This window comes from Anguilla anguilla, chromosome 5 (assembly GCF_013347855.1).
Source record: "Anguilla anguilla isolate fAngAng1 chromosome 5, fAngAng1.pri, whole genome shotgun sequence".
Taxonomy (NCBI): Eukaryota; Metazoa; Chordata; class Actinopteri; order Anguilliformes; family Anguillidae; genus Anguilla; species Anguilla anguilla.
In genome coordinates, this window is record NC_049205.1 from 36,655,393 (window position 1) to 36,674,667 (window position 19,275).

Below are 19,275 nucleotides of genomic sequence, written 5' to 3' on the forward strand. Positions count from 1 at the left end.
GTACATACACCCCTTCTCTAACTGTAGATGGTATCAAAATATCTCTAAATTTAAAGCCGTTTGTCAAACTCAATTCAAATGTCCCGTGCTCTGGAAATACCGCTTCTGAAGGCGCTCAAATTAATTTAACGGAAGCTCGGGCTCCTCTTAACAACAAAGCCTTCTCTCGACCAATCGGATGGTCTCCCTTCGTTTAACCCGGGGCAGGTGTCTGTTTCCGCAGTAACGGGAGCCGATTTGGCCTATCGGTGCCTAACGTGTGGTTGTCCCCGAGCAGACGGCAGCGATCTGGACGGCGGGAGCCACGGCAGCACGGACGGGTCTAACGACGCTCACCCCGGCGACCGCGCCCCCTTCGGCTCCAGCTCAGTCAAAGTAGACCCCGCTGACGATAGGTCTAGCACAGGTACACCCTTTCAAACCGCCCGGCGCCAAAAACGCTGTCCTCCCTCACCGCTCTCTTCCACCAGCCTGTTCTTCTGGTTCCTTTGCAGCCATTTCCTCTTCTTTTTTTACCCCCCCATTCTTCTTTCCTTATTGCTTCTATCCTTCGCTTCGTTGCCAAGCGAACAGCTGTGCCATCCCTTGTTCTTTGGCCGTGGGAGGTGTGGTTTTCGTGTCACTGTGGCCCCTCCCACCCCCCCCCCCCCACCACCCCCTCACCGTGTCTCGCCCGTGTGTGTGCCCTGCATGCAGCCTGCTGTGGGCGTGGCCGCCCGGGCTCGGGAACATGGCCGCCGCCCTCGCGCCGGCACTGGGCGTGTCCTGAGCACGGAGAACGCTCTCTCCTCTCAGGTAACTCCCCTCTCTCTTTCGCCTTTCTGCTCAGGGTCGGCTTGTGCTCCTCTTTCTCTGTCTCTCTCACCGCCATTCTCTCTCTTGGTCGACATCTCAACTTCCTTCCTCTCTACTTCGATCAATTCTGTTCGATTCAAATCGAGTTTCATTGGCATGGCGAATAAAAGTGTGCTGCCAAAACATACAAAGCAGACAGACAGAGCATAACGATATAAACAAGTGTATGCTGTAAGTTGGTATAGGTAAGTATGTACATATACGTATCCATTCACCTACACATATATTCATTTACCCACTTTTCCTCAGTGTGTGGTAGGATGATACATATTTGCTATATTTATTGTTTTTTCTTTCTTTCCCTATTATATGGGGGCTTCTGGGAAGAAGGGTGAATTTTAGAGTTCTGTTTTCAAATTGTGGGAAATATTTGTCACATAGTTTTTAGCGCTGTCAACATTAGCACTATTGCAAAGGTAGCTGCTGACTGCAGGCTACTTGTCATAAGGATTTACAGACGTTCTTAAAGTTTCATCTGCCAATCATAGGCCTTTACCTTGTGCTGCCGTTTCTTGGTAGGATCTGTATGACAGACCGACTGTTGATCACTGTTGAGCAACATTTACCTAAAACTTTTATTTTTCAAATCAAATGAAGTCAAATTGTAAGTGCACAGACACCATTAAGGAGGGAACTGAGCCATTCTTGTTGTCCTGTAGGTGTATCAGTGGTGGTGGCTACTTCAGAAGGTCTTGTACTGATCTTGTCTACTCCATATCTATTGCTTCATCTCTCTTCCGCTCATCATTCACAATTTCAGTTCATCTTCATTAATCAGTGAGATGATTTCACGCAGCAAACCGGTTCACTAAATAGACGCCGGTTGATCTTGGACGTGAGTAAGCGTGGTGAAGACTGAAGACTGTCGTCGAATTGTGGAGAGTCCTGTGCTCAGAAGTAGAATAAGTAACTCTGAAACCTCAGTGGTTCCGCTCTGAAGCTGGGATCTGGAATGTCGTTCCCAGTGCACTCAGCGGTTCTGCTCTGAAGCTGGGATCTGGAATGTCGTTCCCAGTGCACTCAGTGGTTCCGCTCTGAAGCTGGGATCTGAAGTGTCGTTCCCAGTGCACTCAGCGGTTCTGCTCTGAAGCTGGGATCTGGAGTGCCGTTCCCAGTGCACTCAGTGGTTCCGCTCTGAAGCTGGGACCTGGAGTGTCGTTCCCAGCGCAGTTAGAGAGCGAGAAAGGAGGAAGGGATCCTCAGAAGTGCGCCGCTTTTCCCCTCGCGCGGCGAGGACGAGGCCCGCGTGCGCGAGAAGCTTCGCGAAAGAGATGAAAAACGGGGGTTGGTTCGGGCGGCAGGTTGCCGGGAGACCGGAACTCAGTCCTCTTTCTTCGGGTGGAAGAGACGGAGAGTGCGTGCGCGAGAGAAGGAGAGCGAGAGCTTGCGAGAGCGAGCGCGACGCGGTGAGGCGGATCGAAGAGCCTCGGCCTCAGGGCGTCTCCCCGCGCGTTCGTCTGAAGCCCGTCTCTCGCCCTTTCGTTCTCTCGCTCTTTCTCTTCCTTCTTTCGGAGAGCAGCGTCTTCTTGCCCGCGAGACGGCAGGAGAAACCATTCGCCTACGTGCAGGGTGTTGTGCACCAGTCTCCTGTGCGCATACACATTCCAGAGTTAAATATTTGAAGGGCACTGTCATCTTATTTTTGTGGGGGGGGGGGGAGTGCTGTGGTCTCATGCTGACTCCCTCAGCAGTAGCAATTATCTCCCATGCTCAAGTACAGCAGTGAGAAGCAGCTCTGTGTCTGAGAATATTTACAATGAATATGTATATTTCTCTCTCTCTGTCTCTCTTTCTCTCTGTTGCTCTGTCTCGCTCTCTCTCTCTCTCTCTCTGTCCCTGTCTCTCTCTCTCTCTCTCTCTATCTCTCTCTCTCTGTCTCTGTCTCTCTCTCAGGGGGACAGTCAGATCTGGGTTATAACTCCATGTCCAAAGAGGACGTGCGCAGGGGTGCCTGTGGAGCGCAGGACAGCGCCCCCAACAGGGGGGAGTTCAAGAAAGAGAGCGACTCCAGCTCTCGTGAGTTCACGCACAAATGCACACAAGAACACTCTCGCACGTTCACAAATCATTCACATTTATTTCTGAAAGATCTGCATGAACTTGAAATAGCCAATCAGGTTAGGGTGCATGGAAACATTGTGAAGTTGGCAGGCAGTGCACTTCCCCCAAATGGAAATTCACAAGTGTGCTGTTTTTTGATCTCCCATCTCAAAAGTTCATTTCAAAGTCAGTCAGTGTCAGTGTATGTTTGTGTCTGACAGGTGTACGTGTGTGTTATTGGTGTGTATTTGTGTGAGTGTGTTTGTGACAGGTGTATATGTGTGTAACTGATGTGTGTGTGTATGTGTGTGTGTATGTGTGTCAGGTGTATGTGTCTAACTGATGTAAGGTCTGTGTGTGTGTACGTATGTGTAACTGATGTGTGTGTGTGTGTGTGTTTATGTATATGTAACTGGTGTGTGTGTGTGTGTGTGTGTATATGTATATGTAACTGATGTGTGTGTGTATGTATATATGTAGTGTGTGTGTGTGTGTGTGTGTGTGTGTATGTATATATGTAACTGGTGTGTGTGTGTGTGTGTGTATATGTAACTGATGTGTGTGTGTATGTATATATGTAACGTGTGTGTGTGTGTGTGTATGTATATATGTAACTGATGCTTGTGTGTATGTGTGTGTGTATGTATATATGTAACTGATGTTTGTGTGTGTGTGTGTATGTATATGTAACTGATGTTTGTGTGTGTGTGTGTGTGTGTGTGTGTATATGTAACTGATGTTTGTGTGTGTGTGTGTATGTATATGTAACTGATGTTTGTGTGTGTGTGTGTGTGTGTGTGTATATGTAACTGATGTTTGTGTGTGTGTGTGTGTGTGTATGTATATATGTAACTGATGTGTGTGTGTGTGTGTGTGTGTGTGTGCAGTATCAGAGACTGAGAGCGCAAAAGGCAGTGGGGACTGCCTGCCTCAACTGGACTTCCCTGAAGTCAGTGACGTGTTCCAGTCCCACGCGGTTATCGTCCGGAGCAACCGTCCCTACGGCAACCAGGCCAGTGGGTCTGATGATGCCAGGGCAGGTCAGTACGACACAAACACCTCATGATGACTGCACACCTTCTATAATAACACCATAATTACCCAAGTAATTACCCAATGACAATCTACGTATTGTAACATGAAAGATAACAGTAATTATAAAATCTGAATTATAACAAACATTAAGTACTAATTGTACTTAATAGTATTGAATCACCCCCCCCCCCCACACTGTCTCACTTCCCCTCTCTCTGATTGCCTTCCTCTCTCTCTGCCTCCCTCTCTCTCCCTTTCTCTCTGTCTCCTCTCTGATTCCCTTTCTCTCTGTCTGCCCCCCCTCTCTCTCTCCCTGTCTCTCTGTCTCCTCTCTCTGTCTGTCTCCCTTCCTCTCTCTCTGCCCCTCCCTCTGTCTCCCTTTCTCTCTGTCTCCTCTCTCTGTCTGTCTCCCTTCCTCTCTCTCTCTGTCTCCCCCTGCGCTGTCTTTCTCTCTCTCTCTCTGCCCCCGTCTCCCTTTCTCTCTGTCTGTCTCCCATCCTCTCTCCCTCTCTCTGTCTCTCCCCTCTCTCTCTCTCTCTCTCTCTCTCTCTCTCCCTCTCTCTCTCTCTCTCTCTGTAGACCATGTGGCCGGGCTCCTCTTCTCCTCCTCATTGGAGGAGATCGGGACGGTACAGGGCGGCAGTTTGCACAGGCAGAGGAGCGGCGCGCAGGAGGGGCGGGGCGCGTCGGACTGGCTGGGGGTCAGAGGTCGCAGCCTGAGCGTGGACCCGGCCGGGGGGCTGGGGGTCCTCGGCCTCGGCATGACCCAGGCCGAAACGGACCCCGCCCGCGTCGCCGAGAGCCTGGGCGACGACGCCCAGATCCTCTCCGGAACGTTCTGGAAGGCCCGGCGGCCGGACTCCCTGGCAGTGGGAGGAGGAGAGGGGGCGGCCCGGTCCCGCGCCCGGGACACCGACGCCGCGCGCGAGCGTCGCCGCGACGACCAGCGGGGCGGGCAGGACTCCAGCGACGAGGACAAGGCGGACACTATCTTCGCCCTGGAGGACCTGGACCTGGACGGGGAGGCGGGAGGCGAGAGCGAGGGCGGGGCTAAGAGGACGGCGGGGGGCGGGGCCAGGAGCGCGGATGCGGGCGGGGCGGGGCGGGCCGCGGTGCGGGCCGGCTCCGACCCGCTCTCCCTCCTGGCGGCGGAGACGGAGCGGGAGGAGGAGGAGGAGGAGGAGGGGGAGGAGCCGGACGGCGAGGGGGTCCTGACTCCGCGGCGCCACCTGGCGGAGGAGATCGAGATGTACATGAACCACCTGGGCAGCCCTCTCAGCAGCCGAACGCCCAGCATGGACCTGCAGGACCCCTCCGGCCCCCGATTGCTCCCCGCGCCCCCCACCTGCTGCCTGCCGCCCCAGAGCTCCCCCCGCCCCGCCGGGGTCCCCCGCTCGCCCGCCTACCGCGGCCACGCCCGCCAGCGCCCCTGCTCCTCCCCGGCCCCGCCGGACTCGCCCGTCCCCTCGCCCTCCTCTTCCTCCTTCGCCCTGGACACCCTGCTCACCCCCACACTGGACGTCTTCAAGAGCAGCGTCTTCTCGGCGGGGAAGGGCGTGGCCGAGAAGGCCAGCCGCTGGTACTCGCGCTTCGCCACCTACGCCTCGCCCACCAAGGTGAGGCTGAGCACGGCGCTCAGGCGCCGCTCAACTGGTGTTCAGGTGTAGGTACATGTGATACTGCTGAAAAAATACGACTTTTTAAAAATGTATATGCAGTCCCAGTTTGTTTTTTTCCAGTGTTTTTACTATATTTTTTACACTTCTTACATAATTTGTCAGGTTTATTTGTAATTTTACTTACTATTAAAGGGGCAGTTCACCCAAAAATAAATGAAGGTATTTTTCTACTTACCTGGAGTAGTATGTGAGGAGTATTCTAAATATTCACTGCAGCTTACCCTGATAGAACGCACCAGGTCCATCTTCATGTGGAAAAAACGCCAAAAATACACATTTGAAAAAATTCTGGCTCCTTACAAATATAATCCCGCGGTTACTCACAAACATCCACAGAGCTTAATTTCTGAGCGATTTAATCGAGAGCTACTACTACCGAAGCACGCCAACCGTGTAGGCTACATCTGAGCTAAGCCTCATGCCCGCGGACTAATAGGAAGCTCGAGTGGTGATACCAATTTCAACCTTTGCATCCAGTACAAAAATATTAGACAATGTGTATGGGCTGTATGCTAACTGTGCTACCACTATAAATGACTGCAGAGGAAAGCAATGCTAGCTCTGCTAAATAATGGAAATACAAGTGTGAGTTGGGGGTTGGCAGGTGTGCTTGTCACTAACTGTAAACTTGCACTGAACTGCCACTCCCACTACAGCCAATAGTGCTGCATACCTGGCAACCCCAGCACACGGTGCCCAGCAGATGGATATATGGTTATTTGTCAATTATAGTTCTTAATTTAGCTGCTTCTAAAACAACTAAGGTCTTGTTTTTATGTTATTATGTTTTTGTTATAAACACACAAGATGCAAGCGTAAATAAAGGGATGAAGTTGGTATCGATCTTATTGTCTAACTATGGGTAAAAATATCCCTTTAGCCAATAGGTCGATTGTTCATGTTCATCTATTTCTGTCTTCTCTCCCCACTCACGTGTTTGCAAAAGAGACAACAATTAAATGAAAATTGTTTTAAATTGGTTATATGATTTGGGAATTGTATTCAATGTTTACTCCCAAAAGGCGTTGTACAATGCTCTTGAGAGCAGGATACTTATGCACACAATGTGATCTGTAGATCTACCAGAAGAGGGCAGTATAGCCTGAAATTTAAACAGCAGGACTAAATATGACTTCTGAGTTTTGAAAAGCAAACAGTGAAATTTGTTGTATGTTTATCGAAGGTTCTTTGTTATCACCAGTTTCCTGAAGTGATGTAGCCTTACTTTTACTGAATCTATTTAAACTGACACCTGTTGTTTTGAAACTGAGCAGTTTTATATCTCCTGTTGATATTTGTGTGGTGACATTGTCCATTTCATATTCTTCATTTGGCACTTTTATCCAGCGCAATTTGAACATTGTAATGGCAGCATACATCTAGTGCTGTGTGTGTGTGATTGGTCCAATTTTTGTTATATGTTTTGTACATCTGACCAATCAGGACGCGAGCTACGATCGGAGAAGCGTGGACGACCCAGACTGCTCCTCTCTGCTGGGCGAGGAGTCCAGCCCCGACCCCGGGGACCCCACCTCCCCCCAGCGGAACGGGCCCCGCGGGAGCCCCCGTCTGACTCGCGCAGGGAGCCCCGCCCCGGGCCACTCCCCCAGCCACACGCCGCGCCCCGGATCCGCCCGTCAGCCCTACCCTCCAGGTAGACTCCGCCTCCGAAAGCTGATCTCAGGTCGGCCTCAGGTTTCCTCGTGTAATTGCTGGCAATATGTTTGTATCCAAGTGAGCTGATCCCAGGTCAGTAGTTGGAACCAGGAGATTAGCTTTCTAGCACAGCTGTGGTTTAGCCATGGCCTTTTTTCAAACCCTGCCAGTACCACTGCCCGATGTGGCTGGCAGTCCCTCAAGGTGGCACATGATTGGCTGAGGTGTCACCCAGAAGGGGAGGGAGTCCCTTGCCTGTCTTGTCCGTCTGCACCAACTGCGCATGCTCACCTGTGGGCTGCGCATTGAGAGAGAGAGAGGGCTACCAGTGCATACCTCAGAGAGCACACACTCGTCTTCCCCCTCCCAAAGCTGATGACACATCCCTGAGACCACGCCCTGTGTGACTGCCTGGGGTTGGAAAATCCAGATTCGGAAAGCAAAAGTCCTCCCCAGGATTTCGTTCCAGTCTCCTGGATTTGCTAATTAGAACAATTCTACAGCCGGGAGGAAGAGTAAATTTAGCGAATCAGCCGGCTGAGTTTATGGGTGGAAGAAACACATGGCAGGACTTCTGCTTTCTGACCTCTGGAGTTCTGTTTTTTTTTTTTTTTAACCGTCTGTGGCGACCGCAAGCCTTCTCCCTCTCCGAACCAACCCGCCAGACTCCGCCGCGGCCCCGCAGACGTTACGGAGCGCGCTCGAACCCGCCCCTCTGATTCGGGGGGGCTCTTCAATCAGCTAGCCGCTCGACCAAATCCACCCCCCACCCCCCCTCCCCCCTCCTCCTCCAGAAAGGGCTCCTGGCTGATTGGTCTCCCGCGGGCGCTCGGCTGTCTCTTTAGCATGGCGAGCACCGAAGAGCGGAAGCGAGGCCGGGCAGTCGAGCGACACTCCAGACCTCTCGGCCCCGCGGCCGCGGGCTGAGCCTCCTTAATCGCCCGAAGGGCCGCAAGGGCACGGAACCTTCCAGAAATACTCCAATCATCCCTACCTCTCCTTCTCTTTGAGCGCACGTTATGAATGCTGCCGTGTTATACTCTTATGTGATTGAAGTATTTGCATGAAACATTATAATAATGTTGCTTTTTAACCAGTTTTTAACCCTGATTTTTTAATCGGAATTCTTTTCAAGTCCATGTTTAATACATTTTTTAAATACTGTTTTCTTGATTTTTGTGATATTCTGTTTTACCACCTCGACATGTTGTTCTTTTCTATTTGTAATTTTACAATAGCTTTCTTTATAGAAATAAGTTTTATATATGGTAATGTAAAACGTAAGGGAGAAGACAGACAGTGTGCCTGCGTGCGTGTATGTACGAGCACATGCATGCGTTTGCGTGTGAACCGTGTCGTTTTCCCTCCTCCAGGCTGCACGCTGTCGCCGTCCAGCTTCACCCTGCCGGACCGGTCCGAGCTGGGCTCCTCCCCCCACACCAGCAGCACCAGCATCTTCAACAGCTACGCAATGGAGGTGAGAGCGCTTTCTGTCTTCATCCTCACAGAATACCTCAGCACTGGTACCCACAAACCGAGCTGCATGGCTGGCTGAGCTGGGGTGGGGGGCGGGGTTAGAGGGAGCTGATTGTGTAAAGATTGCATAGGCTTACCAGATATCCAACTCCATATTCTTAACATTGTACATGCAGTCTCTCTACTCGCCATATAAAGCAGCGGAAGCTACTGTTAGCGACCGAAGCCTCCCGTAGTTAAGAAACAGAGCGGATGGAAGAAACACAGGAGCTGGTTATCTGGTTACTGTGTAGAATCTGTGGCGTTTCTCACCCCTGTGGGCCGTGTCCAGGTGCTGATCTCCAGCTGCTCTCGCTGTAAGACCTGCGAGTGCCTGGTGTACGACGAGGAGATCATGGCCGGCTGGACGGCCGACGACTCCAACCTCAACACCACCTGCCCCTTCTGCGCCAACCCCTTCCTGCCCTTCCTCAACGTGGAGATCCGCGACCTGCGCGGGCCCGGGAGGTGCGTGCCCCCCCTCCCCCAGCACCCGCCCCGCTGTCCAGTACACTTGCGTTTGCCCTCCCCCCATCCTGGCTCTTGGTTCATTCCCATGAAACCACTATTTTATCTAGAATGGTTTCGCCCGCACCAAAATTGTTCCAAAAACCTATTTCTTAAACGCGAAACATTGAGAACTAGCTTCATTTTCACGCAAACACATTTCATATCTGCATAATAGCACTGATGTATCACATGTATGTAGATGTGCCGGTGAGTCTTACACATTATGCCAATACATGTCAAACATACCCAGAAATGAAATTAAAAGTGTGTCTTTCTGTTATACCCCTTCCCCCTGAACTTCCTGTTACATTATTAAAACTTTAAACTCCCTCTCCCTCTTTCTTTTTCTCTTCTCTACCCCTTTGCCCCCCTTTGTTGCTTTTTGTTCTTCTGTCTCATTCTTCTGTCTCTCTCTCCCTCTCTCCTTCTCTTCCCCTGCTTTATCTCCTCCCTGTATCTTTTTTCTCCTCTCTCCATGCATTTTCTCCTACCTTTCTCTCTCTTTTTCTCCTCTCCTCCATCTCTCTCTCTCTCTCCCTCCCCCAGGCTCTTCCTGAAGAGCAGCCCTTCAGCAGAGGAGGCCCTGTCCTCTTCTTTCTCCGTGTCCACGGGGCTGGGCACGGGTACGTCCACGCTGTCCACCCCCGGTCCCCCCACGGTGATGTCTCCGCCCTCCCCCAGAATCACCCTGCAGGAGTGTCCCGTGGGCGACAGGTACAGAAACGCACGAGGATTCCCCTCCGCCCCCCCCCCCCCCCCCCCCCCCCCCCCCCCGCCCCAGAGCCCCCCAGATTAACGTTAACAGTCGCTGGCGCAGGCGTGGGCTGAGCACGAGCAGCGCTACCGCGTCGCTCTGACTGAGGCTGGTAAAGCTGTGATGCAGTCGTCCCGCACAGTCGGCCTCAAAGCCCCATTCTCTGTGTTATGAACAGGAGCGCTCCGTACCACACTCACATACCAACCCCAGCCTCAGACACCCCTCCCACTCTGTTCTCTCCACTGTTTCTATACACGCTATCACCACTGCCTCACTCTGTGCGTGTTTGTGTGTGTGTCCATGTGTATGTATGTGTATGTATGTGTGTTTGTGTGTTTGTGTTTGTGTGTGTGTTTGTGTGTTTGTGTGTGTGTGTGTGTATGTGTGTTTGTGTGTGTGTGTGCTTGTTTGTGTATGTATGTGTGTTTGTGTGTGTGTGTGTGTGTGTCTGTGTGTTTGTGTGTGTGTGTTCGTGTGCATGTGTGTGGTGTGTGTGTGTTCGTGTGCATGTGTGTGTGGTGTGTGTGTGTTCGTATGTGTGTGTGTGTGTGTGTGCGTGTGTGTCTCGGCAGCAGTTACGCCCCAGCGCGCTGCATTGATATCCCCATGGAGCGTCGGCAGGGGGCCCTGTCCCCCGGGTCCCACATGGTCCGCAGCGTCAGCGCCTTCGGGCCCCTGGAGGAGCCCCTCCGTGCCGGGCTCCCAGCCGTCCCCACCGGCAGCCTGCCCAGCCGGCTGAACGAGGCCGTGGTGAGTCGCCGTGAGACATGGCTGATCTTAATCTGAATCTAATCTAATTCAGATTAAGAAACTGATTTCGATCTGGATCTGGATCTGGATCTGGATCTGGATCTGGATCTGGATCTGGATCTGAATCTGAATCTCATCTAGTTGAGGTTAAGAATCTGATCTGAATCTGGATCTGGATCTGGATCTGAATCTTTAATCTGAACCTAATCTAATTCAGATTAAGAATCTGATTTTACTCTGAATCTTAATATAAATCTAATCAGATTGTGTCTCCCAACATAAGTATTAGAGATATTTCATTAAAATGTGTTTTATTGCACGCAAATTACTGTAGTCTAAGTTTGTTTTGTGCTCACTCTTTCCGCTAGTTTCATTTTCTGAGTATCTTACAAATATGATTGGTCAACTTTTGGGAAGTGATGAAATCTGTTACCAGGAGAAATCTGTTTCCGATTGCGGTATATGTCTTGAGATTCACCCCTTGTTGCCATGGTTACCAGCGCAGAGCGGTTGAGGTCATACTGCATGCAGGAGCGCTAGGGGTGACATTGACATCATTAACAATATTATTGTGTGGAGACAGCTGTGGGCATCACACTGCAAATACGTCTGTTTTACCAAGTGTTCTACTCTTGTAATGAGATTTTAAGTCTTGTTTTTTCTCTCTCACGTACATCAGCTTGTTTAATAGCATGTTTTAAGCCACCGTTTGCTTGACAAGTGAAATTTTCTCACCCCATTGGCAAATCTTGAAATGAGTCGAACTGCCTCACCCTACTGAAAATATATATTATATAATTTGGCAAAGAAAATAATTAAAATAAGGTTTTAAGTCTAAATATAAGACTAGAACACTTGTTGAGATGGGCTTATTTTTTGGTTTTTGCTGTGTAGTGAGCTGGGGGTAAAAATGTAGTGTGATACGCTCGGTGGGACAGAGACTGACCGCTCCGTGTGGCCCGTGGGGCGGCTCCGCAGGACCTGCTGAACCTGGACTGGCGCCTGCACGACCCGGAGCCGGTGACGGTGCCCTACCTGAGCCCGCTGGTGCTGTGGAAGGAGCTGGAGAGCCTGCTGGAGAACGAGGGCGACCAGGCCATCGGCGCCCGCGGCATCGTCGACCACCACCCCATCGTCTTCTGGAACCTGGTCTGGTACTTCCGCCGGCTGGACCTGCCCAGCAGCCTGCCGGGCCTGGTGCTCACCTCCGACCACTGCAACCGCGGCTCCCAGGTGAGTCGACCAGCGGGGGGGTGCCGTCGCGGGGGGGGGAGAGGGCTGGGTTTTTCGTTTTTACGCCTGCGCTTTGGCGGGGAAGTGTCCGCGACATCTGTCTGATGTGATCCTCTCTTTCCACAAAGGCCGTCCGCTCCCTCAGGCGGTTTTTGAGCTTTCATATTGCTATGGGTCTGGCCTCTAAAGGAGCAACGCCCTGCCTCCCACCTTGCATTACATTTAGTCACCTTGTGTTGCATTTAGTCACCTTGTGTTGCATTTAGTCATCTTATGTTACATTTTGTCATTTTATGTTGCATTTAGTCACCTAATGTTACATTAAGTCACCGTGTTACATTTTGGCACCTCGTGTTATATTTAGTCACCTTATTTTACATTTAGTCACCTAACGTTGCATATAGTCACCTTGTTACATGCAATCACTTTGTGTTACATTTAGTCACCTCGTGTTACATTTAGTCAACTTGATGCATTCAGTCACCTGATGATACATTTAGTTATTCTGTGTTACATTTGCCAAAGCCTCACAGAAAGAACACGTTGCACTGCAGAACTTGATCACAGCAGGCCAGCGAATTGTGTGTCAAATGAGCGCGCTCCAAAATGTCAATCTGCGTGCCTCTCTTTCTGTCTCCCTCCACACAGATCCCTCGCCACTGGATGTCTGAGGACAGTAAGCACGTGCTGATCCAAATTCTGTGGGACAACCTGAAGCTGCACCAGGACCCGGTGCAGCCCTTCTACATCCTGTGGAACACGTACAGTGAGTGCTTGGGCTTGGCCCTTCGGATGGCCGTCACTCCTGCAGCCAGTTCAGTCACACCCAGTGTTACAGCTCAGCTGAGCAATACGCACAGGTGGAACATCCAGGTTCAGAAAGTAAAAGTCCTCCCCTGTATTTTGTTTCAGTCACCTGGATTTGCTAAATTAGCACAATTCTCCATGCAGGTGGTTGAACTAATTAGTGAAATCAGCTGACTGAGTTCATGGGTGGAAGAAACACATGGCAGGACTTCTGCATTCTGGCATCCAGACTTTCCATCCTTGGTAATAATATATCTCTAATGGGAGATATCTCAGAGTCATTACACCCCACTCCGCACACTGCAGGGAATAAGGACTAAAAGCACTGGACAGTTACATGCAATGCCATGCTGCAACTTACAGTACCTACATGCATCTTTATGACGTGCTCTCTGTGCAGTATGTTGTGCTGTAGTGGGTGAGCAGCTGGGTTTGTCAGTGTCACAGGCTAAAATCCCAGGGCCCTGCTGACGCACCCTTGAGCTCAACTGATTACATGAATATGTAGTATAAATAGATGGCATGTGTAATGCGAGTCTTACACGCCACCGTGCACAGGTTGTAATATCAACCACGTTAATTCCCCCAAGACACTTGCCATCACTCAAGTCTTCCAGTCCCGGAACACTGAATATTCACGAGCAGGCAGGACCAGCGCTCGAACCTGCAGGGTCGCGGTTCGATTGGCCGTCACGCCATTTCGCGCGGGTATCCGTGGCGATCGGGATCGGAAACAGGCTCGAGCCTGTCTAATGGATGTTCCCTAGCTCCTGCCCTCGGGGAAGCCTTCAGGCTCTTCGGTGTGAGGGCGGAGCTTCCGAACCCTCCGCCTTTCCCACGGTCCCTTGCGCACCCCGCTTCCCCGCGTACGAGCAGCGAGTGCCCTGTCGGGAGGGCGTCCGTAAGCGGAGCGCGGGCATTTCGGTCAGGGTCTGGGGGTTTATGGGACCTTGAGTGCCCGCTTCTGTCGAGCCAACGGCCCTGCTGGAAAAAAAAGTGAAGGGTATCCCACAATGCTTAGCGTGACATGGTGCACAGGTGTAGCTCCAGCCCAGGCCACTGCATTATAGCTACTGCGTTAATTAAGTATTTTACATTAAAAATGACAATCATTTTTATCTAAAACTAGTTGGAGTCCAAAACATTTGTTGATTAATCGGACCAATTAATACGTTACTTACCCATATACTCATACTATATATATTCATGTTCATTTCAATTATATATGAATGTGTTCCACTTGTATTTGTATTGCGCTTTTTATGGAGACACTGTCACAAAGACGCTTTTCCGTGGAGATACAAAATAAAATACATGTACGTGTGAAACCCCCATCCACCCCCCACCCCTCACAGGTCTGAACTACCCAATAACGCGGCCAGTGCGGGCAGAGGAGGCGGCCTTTGGGGAGGAGCTTCTGCAGGGCGTGGTCAGGAGCATCCAGAAGAACGATGTGTACCGCCCCATGAGCCAGATACTACAGCTTCTGGCACAGACACTGGGAATCAGGAGGCAAAGGTAAGGGGTCACCAGGTCACGCTGGAGAGCGAGGTCATGAGACAAGTTGCCACGGCAACCACTCTATGGCCTTTTAAAAGTACTTTAGAGGGTAAATGGGGGAATGAAACCGCTCTCTGTCCACCTGCAGGAGTTTGTACAGGGACATCCTCTTCCTGTCCTTAGTGGCGCTGGGCAAAGATAACATTGACATCGGTGAGTACGTTCCTTTCTCTGCTTTACCGTCAAAATGACCTGTAAATTCTCAGCTGTATCTCAAGTCTTATTCATTTACCAAAGCAGGGACAGTGTAAATACCAGTCGACACCAGACCTGGGTCAAATACGTTTTTGTTTTGGATTCAAATAATTTTCTATGCTTTACTGATCTTGCGTGGTGTATTGAAACCAACAAAATACTCTCAGAAAGGGCAAACCCTGCCTTCTGGTCATATTGGCAGGCTCTATTACACCAGGCAAGATCAATAGAGCACAGAAAAGTATTTGAATCTAAAACTTTAAATACTAACACTAATACAATATAATAGAATAATTCTGTCGCACAATATAATACTGATTTTGCATGCCACAGAGACCTGGTCAGCCATCTCTTATTGGAATATCTGGCTTTAGGGTAGCAGCTTGTGAACTGGCACTAAGATTTGCCTTTCTGCCGACCCCCCCCCCTCCCCTTACCCCCGCAGATGCTTTTGACCGCGAGTACAGGCTGGCGTATGACCGCCTGACCCCCAGCCAGGTCAAGCTCACGCGTAACTGTGACCGCCCGCCCAGCGCCGGGGTCATGGAGTGCCGCAAGACTTTTGGGGAGCCGTACCTGTGACCCCCCCCCCTTCATGGCCCTGTCCATTGCTCTCTGCTCCCTGAGAAATGACACTGCTTCTGACCACGGAAGAGTCTACAGCATGGGGCAGGAAGTGAGGTAACACACCGAGGGAGGAGCCCGTGAGACGTGTCAGGAAGTGAGGTCACGATGCGAATCGCTGTCGCCGACGCTCGTGCGCTGATGCTCAGTTGGGGTTCTCGAGGACGACCTCGCACCCCACCCACTGCCAACCCCCCCCCCCCCCCCCCCCCCCCCCCCCCCGGAGACAAGGGCCTTTACCGGAATTTTCCATGGAGACCCGAAGAGGTCGACGCAGAGAGCGGGGAAAAAGAGTTTCAGTGTTCGGACCGCACTGCCCGCGTCCACACGGAGTTTACACGGCAGTTAAACCAAGGGGCCTACTGGCCAAATATGCCTCTTTAATAGCGGCCTGGCGTAGATACAAAACACTTTACTAAAAAAAAGCAAAGAGAAGAAAATATATACATGGTATTATGCGCTACGTGGCTTTTCAAAATCCTGCACAGACTATGTTGTATACGATGCGAAAGCGATGTACATACAATGTTACAAACTTTTGTAAAGCTCCATTTGTATTATACGCTCATGTACCGAGACTAATGTTGGCGATATTTTTGCTTAAATAGGATTCTATTTATACAGATTTTCCATTATTTATTTTGGTATGTCAAGCTGTCTCCTGTTCCAGAGGATTCTTTCCCCACAGATCGCCCGTAGGGAGCGTCTTTTTCAGACAGCCACATCCGTGACGTTCACAGAGCTGATGTTCGGAGGCCTGTGTTGCAGAACTCAGCCACAGTCGAAATTGTGGACTCTCACTCTGACCTTATACACCACATTTCTCAAAGGGAATTCCCCTCATCAGTTGTGACATAAAGACCCTCGAGGCATCATCCCAGTGTTGTCTGGAGATCTGTCTTTTGATTGGCCTTCTCTGACCAGCTTCGTTTAACATTAGACCTGGGATCGTAATGAAATCATTGCTGCACGTTGCATAGAAAACACCTGAGCTGGTCACGCATTCGCTGGCCGTATGAATTTTACTCTGAAACGCACATGCCCCTCAGATAGGACCATATGCACACTATATTTCCATTAGTGGTTTAGATTCTACGTATGTTTATTGTGTGTTAAATTGATCAAAGTCATTATATGTGTTCCGCATAGCACCAGCATATTTACAGGTACATTTACAAAATGGGCCTGACTCAAGAAATTGGTCTTTATAGCCTACAGCTCATGATTGACACTGAACCTCAGTGTTAATTTGTATATTTATTTGTATGAGTATATACGTCTACATCATTTGACCGGTACTCTTGTTTGGGGGACTTCAGAATGGAAGAACTTGTTTGGGGGACTTCAGAATTCGCATGCACGTATTAGCAGGTAAAAAACTAAAAATATCTCCTGTCTCAACAGACACGGGCAGTTAGTGGAGACAGTAGGGGAAGTGCAATCAGGGTAGGGTTATGGTTAGAGAAGTTTTCAGGGTAGTGCAGGGTAGGTCTGGAGAGATGGGTCTTCAGTCCATAGCAGAAGATTGCGGGAGACTGTTCTGGCAGCAGTGGGGAGGTCTAAGACAGAACAGAGTGCAGACCATGAGTAACTGGTGGATCAGCACAAAGGTGGGGTTGTGAAGCAGCCTGTGATGGTAGAGACAGGGTGTAGGGCTCGTAGGGTGCAGGGCTTTTAGAGTGTAGGGCGTAGGGCTTGTCGGGTTTAGGACTTGTAGTGTGTAGTGCTTGCAGAGTGTAGGGCTTGTAGGGGGTAGGGCTTGTGGAGAGTAGGGCTTGTAGTGTGTAGGGCTTGTAGAGAGTAGGGCTTGTAGTGTGTAGTGCTTGCGGAGTGTAGGGTTTGTAGTGTGTAAGGCTCGTAGGGTGTAGGGCATCCTTCCTGGACGTAGGAAGGGACAGATCTGTTTGTAGCCCTGTAGGTCTGCACTTGTCTTGGGTCTGATGAGAGCTGCAACAGGGAGTCAGTGGAGTCCAAGCAGTAGAGCTGTCATTTGAACACCAGGGGAGGGTAAACACCAGTCAAACTGAAGCATTTGGGATGGTACTTATACCCAGTAATAAAAATAAACACGCACACACATACAGTGAGTGTGAGATTATTAAGTCTCCTTCAACCTATACATACACAGCTGACACAGCTGCTATAGATTAAGTGTAGGTAGGTAGGTAATCCACAGTTTAGGTAATCCACTGATAAGTCGAAGTGATGTAATGGGTCTAAGAGCCAATCACATCACTCGTCCCACATTGGCAAGGGGAGCCCACAGATGTGGGGTAAATTTTCCTGGTCCTTAATGTGACTTGAAGTTCGGACATTCACAATCGAACAGACAATACCTTCCCATGAAATTGTGTTCAAATAAGCTTAGCTTGTTTAAATGTGTTTTTAACATATGCCGTTCAAAACTATAATTTTCTGTTTTTATTGCGTTGCGTTCCTTTGTTTTATCGGAGGAAACACTTTTGCACACGTACATGTGCAGCGTGTAAATTTATAAAACCAAAAAATGCACAATCCAAAAATGTACAGTAAATGGTGTGACGTGAGTATTTGCAACTGGACCGATGGTCAGTAATTATTCTGAACTGTGCAGAATACAGAATGCACTCAAACATTCATTTTGTAGCTTGATGACGTGTTGTAGAAGAGTTTACTGTATGTCAGTTTACTGTATGTGAGTGTAGGTTATATTGAAGTCCTATGTCATACTGCTCCATGCTATGAGAAACACCCCTTAGAGGTCACAAGGCTTGAAGCAGGCCTTTTCCGTCCTAAGAACAGAAATCCACAGAACCAAACACCACAAGCCCTCCCAACTATCTGGACAGTAAGCCTCAGATTCTTAACACTGAAGCTGAAATATTCTGATTTGCGTCCTTTATAATCAGAAACGAACAGGGCAGATTGATGGGCTGCAGTGACTCTTTTTGCCAGGGCTGATGTTAACGATAGCTTTGAAGCGACCAATGACATGCCTCCGTCCCCTAACCCCGCCCCCGTGTCCGAACAGTGCCAAAGCTACAAACTAAGAACTGAGAACTAAGGGGGAAAAATTTGAATGGAAGGAGAAAATTTTTTGGAAAACAATGTAGTTGGTCAAAAACATGATGGCTTGAAAACATTAACTGAATGCTTTCACATTTTGAATCTTTCATTTACAGTGAAGTTTTTTTATTCTTTCATCTTAACACCTTTTTTTTTTTTTGCTTGTTTTGAAATATTACACCAAAAAACCAGCAAAATTAAAAACTTGATCTTGGGGAAAGCATCTGTTTGGAAAAGAAAGCTACATCTAAACTCATGAAGATTTGAGTTTATTTGCAGCACATTAGACTGTTTCTGCCATTATCCAGTTTTGTTTCTGTGAAAATGTAGTTTAACATTTTTGGGACATGCCTCAGTATTGACAATCCCTTGTATGTTGCATATTCAGAGTGAAGCTCACCTGATATCCCAGTGAATGAGTGATGTCACAGAGTGCTTGTGTAATGGCCGGCAGAGGGCCACTCTTGAGAGTTGTCCAATGACAGCTGGTCAAATGGTTGATGGACAGCGGAGGTCACCCAACCACGACCTCTCTGTAGTACTATGCAATTGCAGTTGTCCAAGAGGTATCGCCAATTGAATGTGAAGTGTTTGTTAATATCTTTGAAACTTGAAGCCTTTTTTCCGACCCACTTGGAAAGATAGCATTGTCTATGGACCCAGTCTACTGAGAGGTGTTCTTAGCCTTTCAGTCTATATATATCAAAAACAAACAAAAAAAAAAAAGAAAAAAAAAAGATTGATGTAAGATGCGTCAGCCTGCTGCTGTTTAAAACATCGCTGTGTTCACCGAGCTGTGCACAGACGAGTCTGGAGAACAGGCGACGATAACAAATCTCTGGATCTGTATGGTCATCTTTTTAAACTGTAAATAAAGTCATTCATACGAAGGGCACTGGCCTCTTTCTTTGTTAATGAGTGATGATAGTATATTTGTCTCAAGATGGTTGTTTTTATTCCAAGCAGTCTTATACAAAAATGAACATATGCGTGTGTGTGCGCATATGTTTGTGT

At 49.4% G+C, this 19,275-nt stretch overlaps 1 protein-coding gene across 10 annotated transcripts in view; it reads left to right on the top strand.

The window, feature by feature from the left end:
* Nucleotides 1-19,154, top strand: part of LOC118227435 (C-myc promoter-binding protein-like) — a 73,114-nt gene extending 53,960 nt beyond the window's left edge. For 3 of the 10 annotated variants that reach the window (XM_035417890.1, XM_035417894.1, XM_035417891.1), the window contains 15 exons: nucleotides 278-406; nucleotides 697-795; nucleotides 2,749-2,871; nucleotides 3,783-3,935; nucleotides 4,510-5,546; nucleotides 7,053-7,263; nucleotides 8,639-8,742; nucleotides 9,073-9,248; nucleotides 9,837-10,004; nucleotides 10,617-10,797; nucleotides 11,776-12,030; nucleotides 12,679-12,796; nucleotides 14,193-14,355; nucleotides 14,486-14,550; nucleotides 15,038-19,154. In XM_035417890.1, the coding sequence (XP_035273781.1) occupies nucleotides 278-406; nucleotides 697-795; nucleotides 2,749-2,871; nucleotides 3,783-3,935; nucleotides 4,510-5,546; nucleotides 7,053-7,263; nucleotides 8,639-8,742; nucleotides 9,073-9,248; nucleotides 9,837-10,004; nucleotides 10,617-10,797; nucleotides 11,776-12,030; nucleotides 12,679-12,796; nucleotides 14,193-14,355; nucleotides 14,486-14,550; nucleotides 15,038-15,174 (3,119 nt within the window). In that variant the 3' untranslated portion in view covers nucleotides 15,175-19,154. The remainder of the gene's footprint in view (nucleotides 1-277; nucleotides 407-696; nucleotides 796-2,748; nucleotides 2,872-3,782; nucleotides 3,936-4,509; nucleotides 5,547-7,052; nucleotides 7,264-8,638; nucleotides 8,743-9,072; nucleotides 9,249-9,836; nucleotides 10,005-10,616; nucleotides 10,798-11,775; nucleotides 12,031-12,678; nucleotides 12,797-14,192; nucleotides 14,356-14,485; nucleotides 14,551-15,037) is intronic. The other 7 variants (XM_035417895.1, XM_035417896.1, XM_035417897.1 and 4 more) reach the window with 5 other exon arrangements.
* Nucleotides 19,155-19,275: the final 121 nt, after the last annotated feature.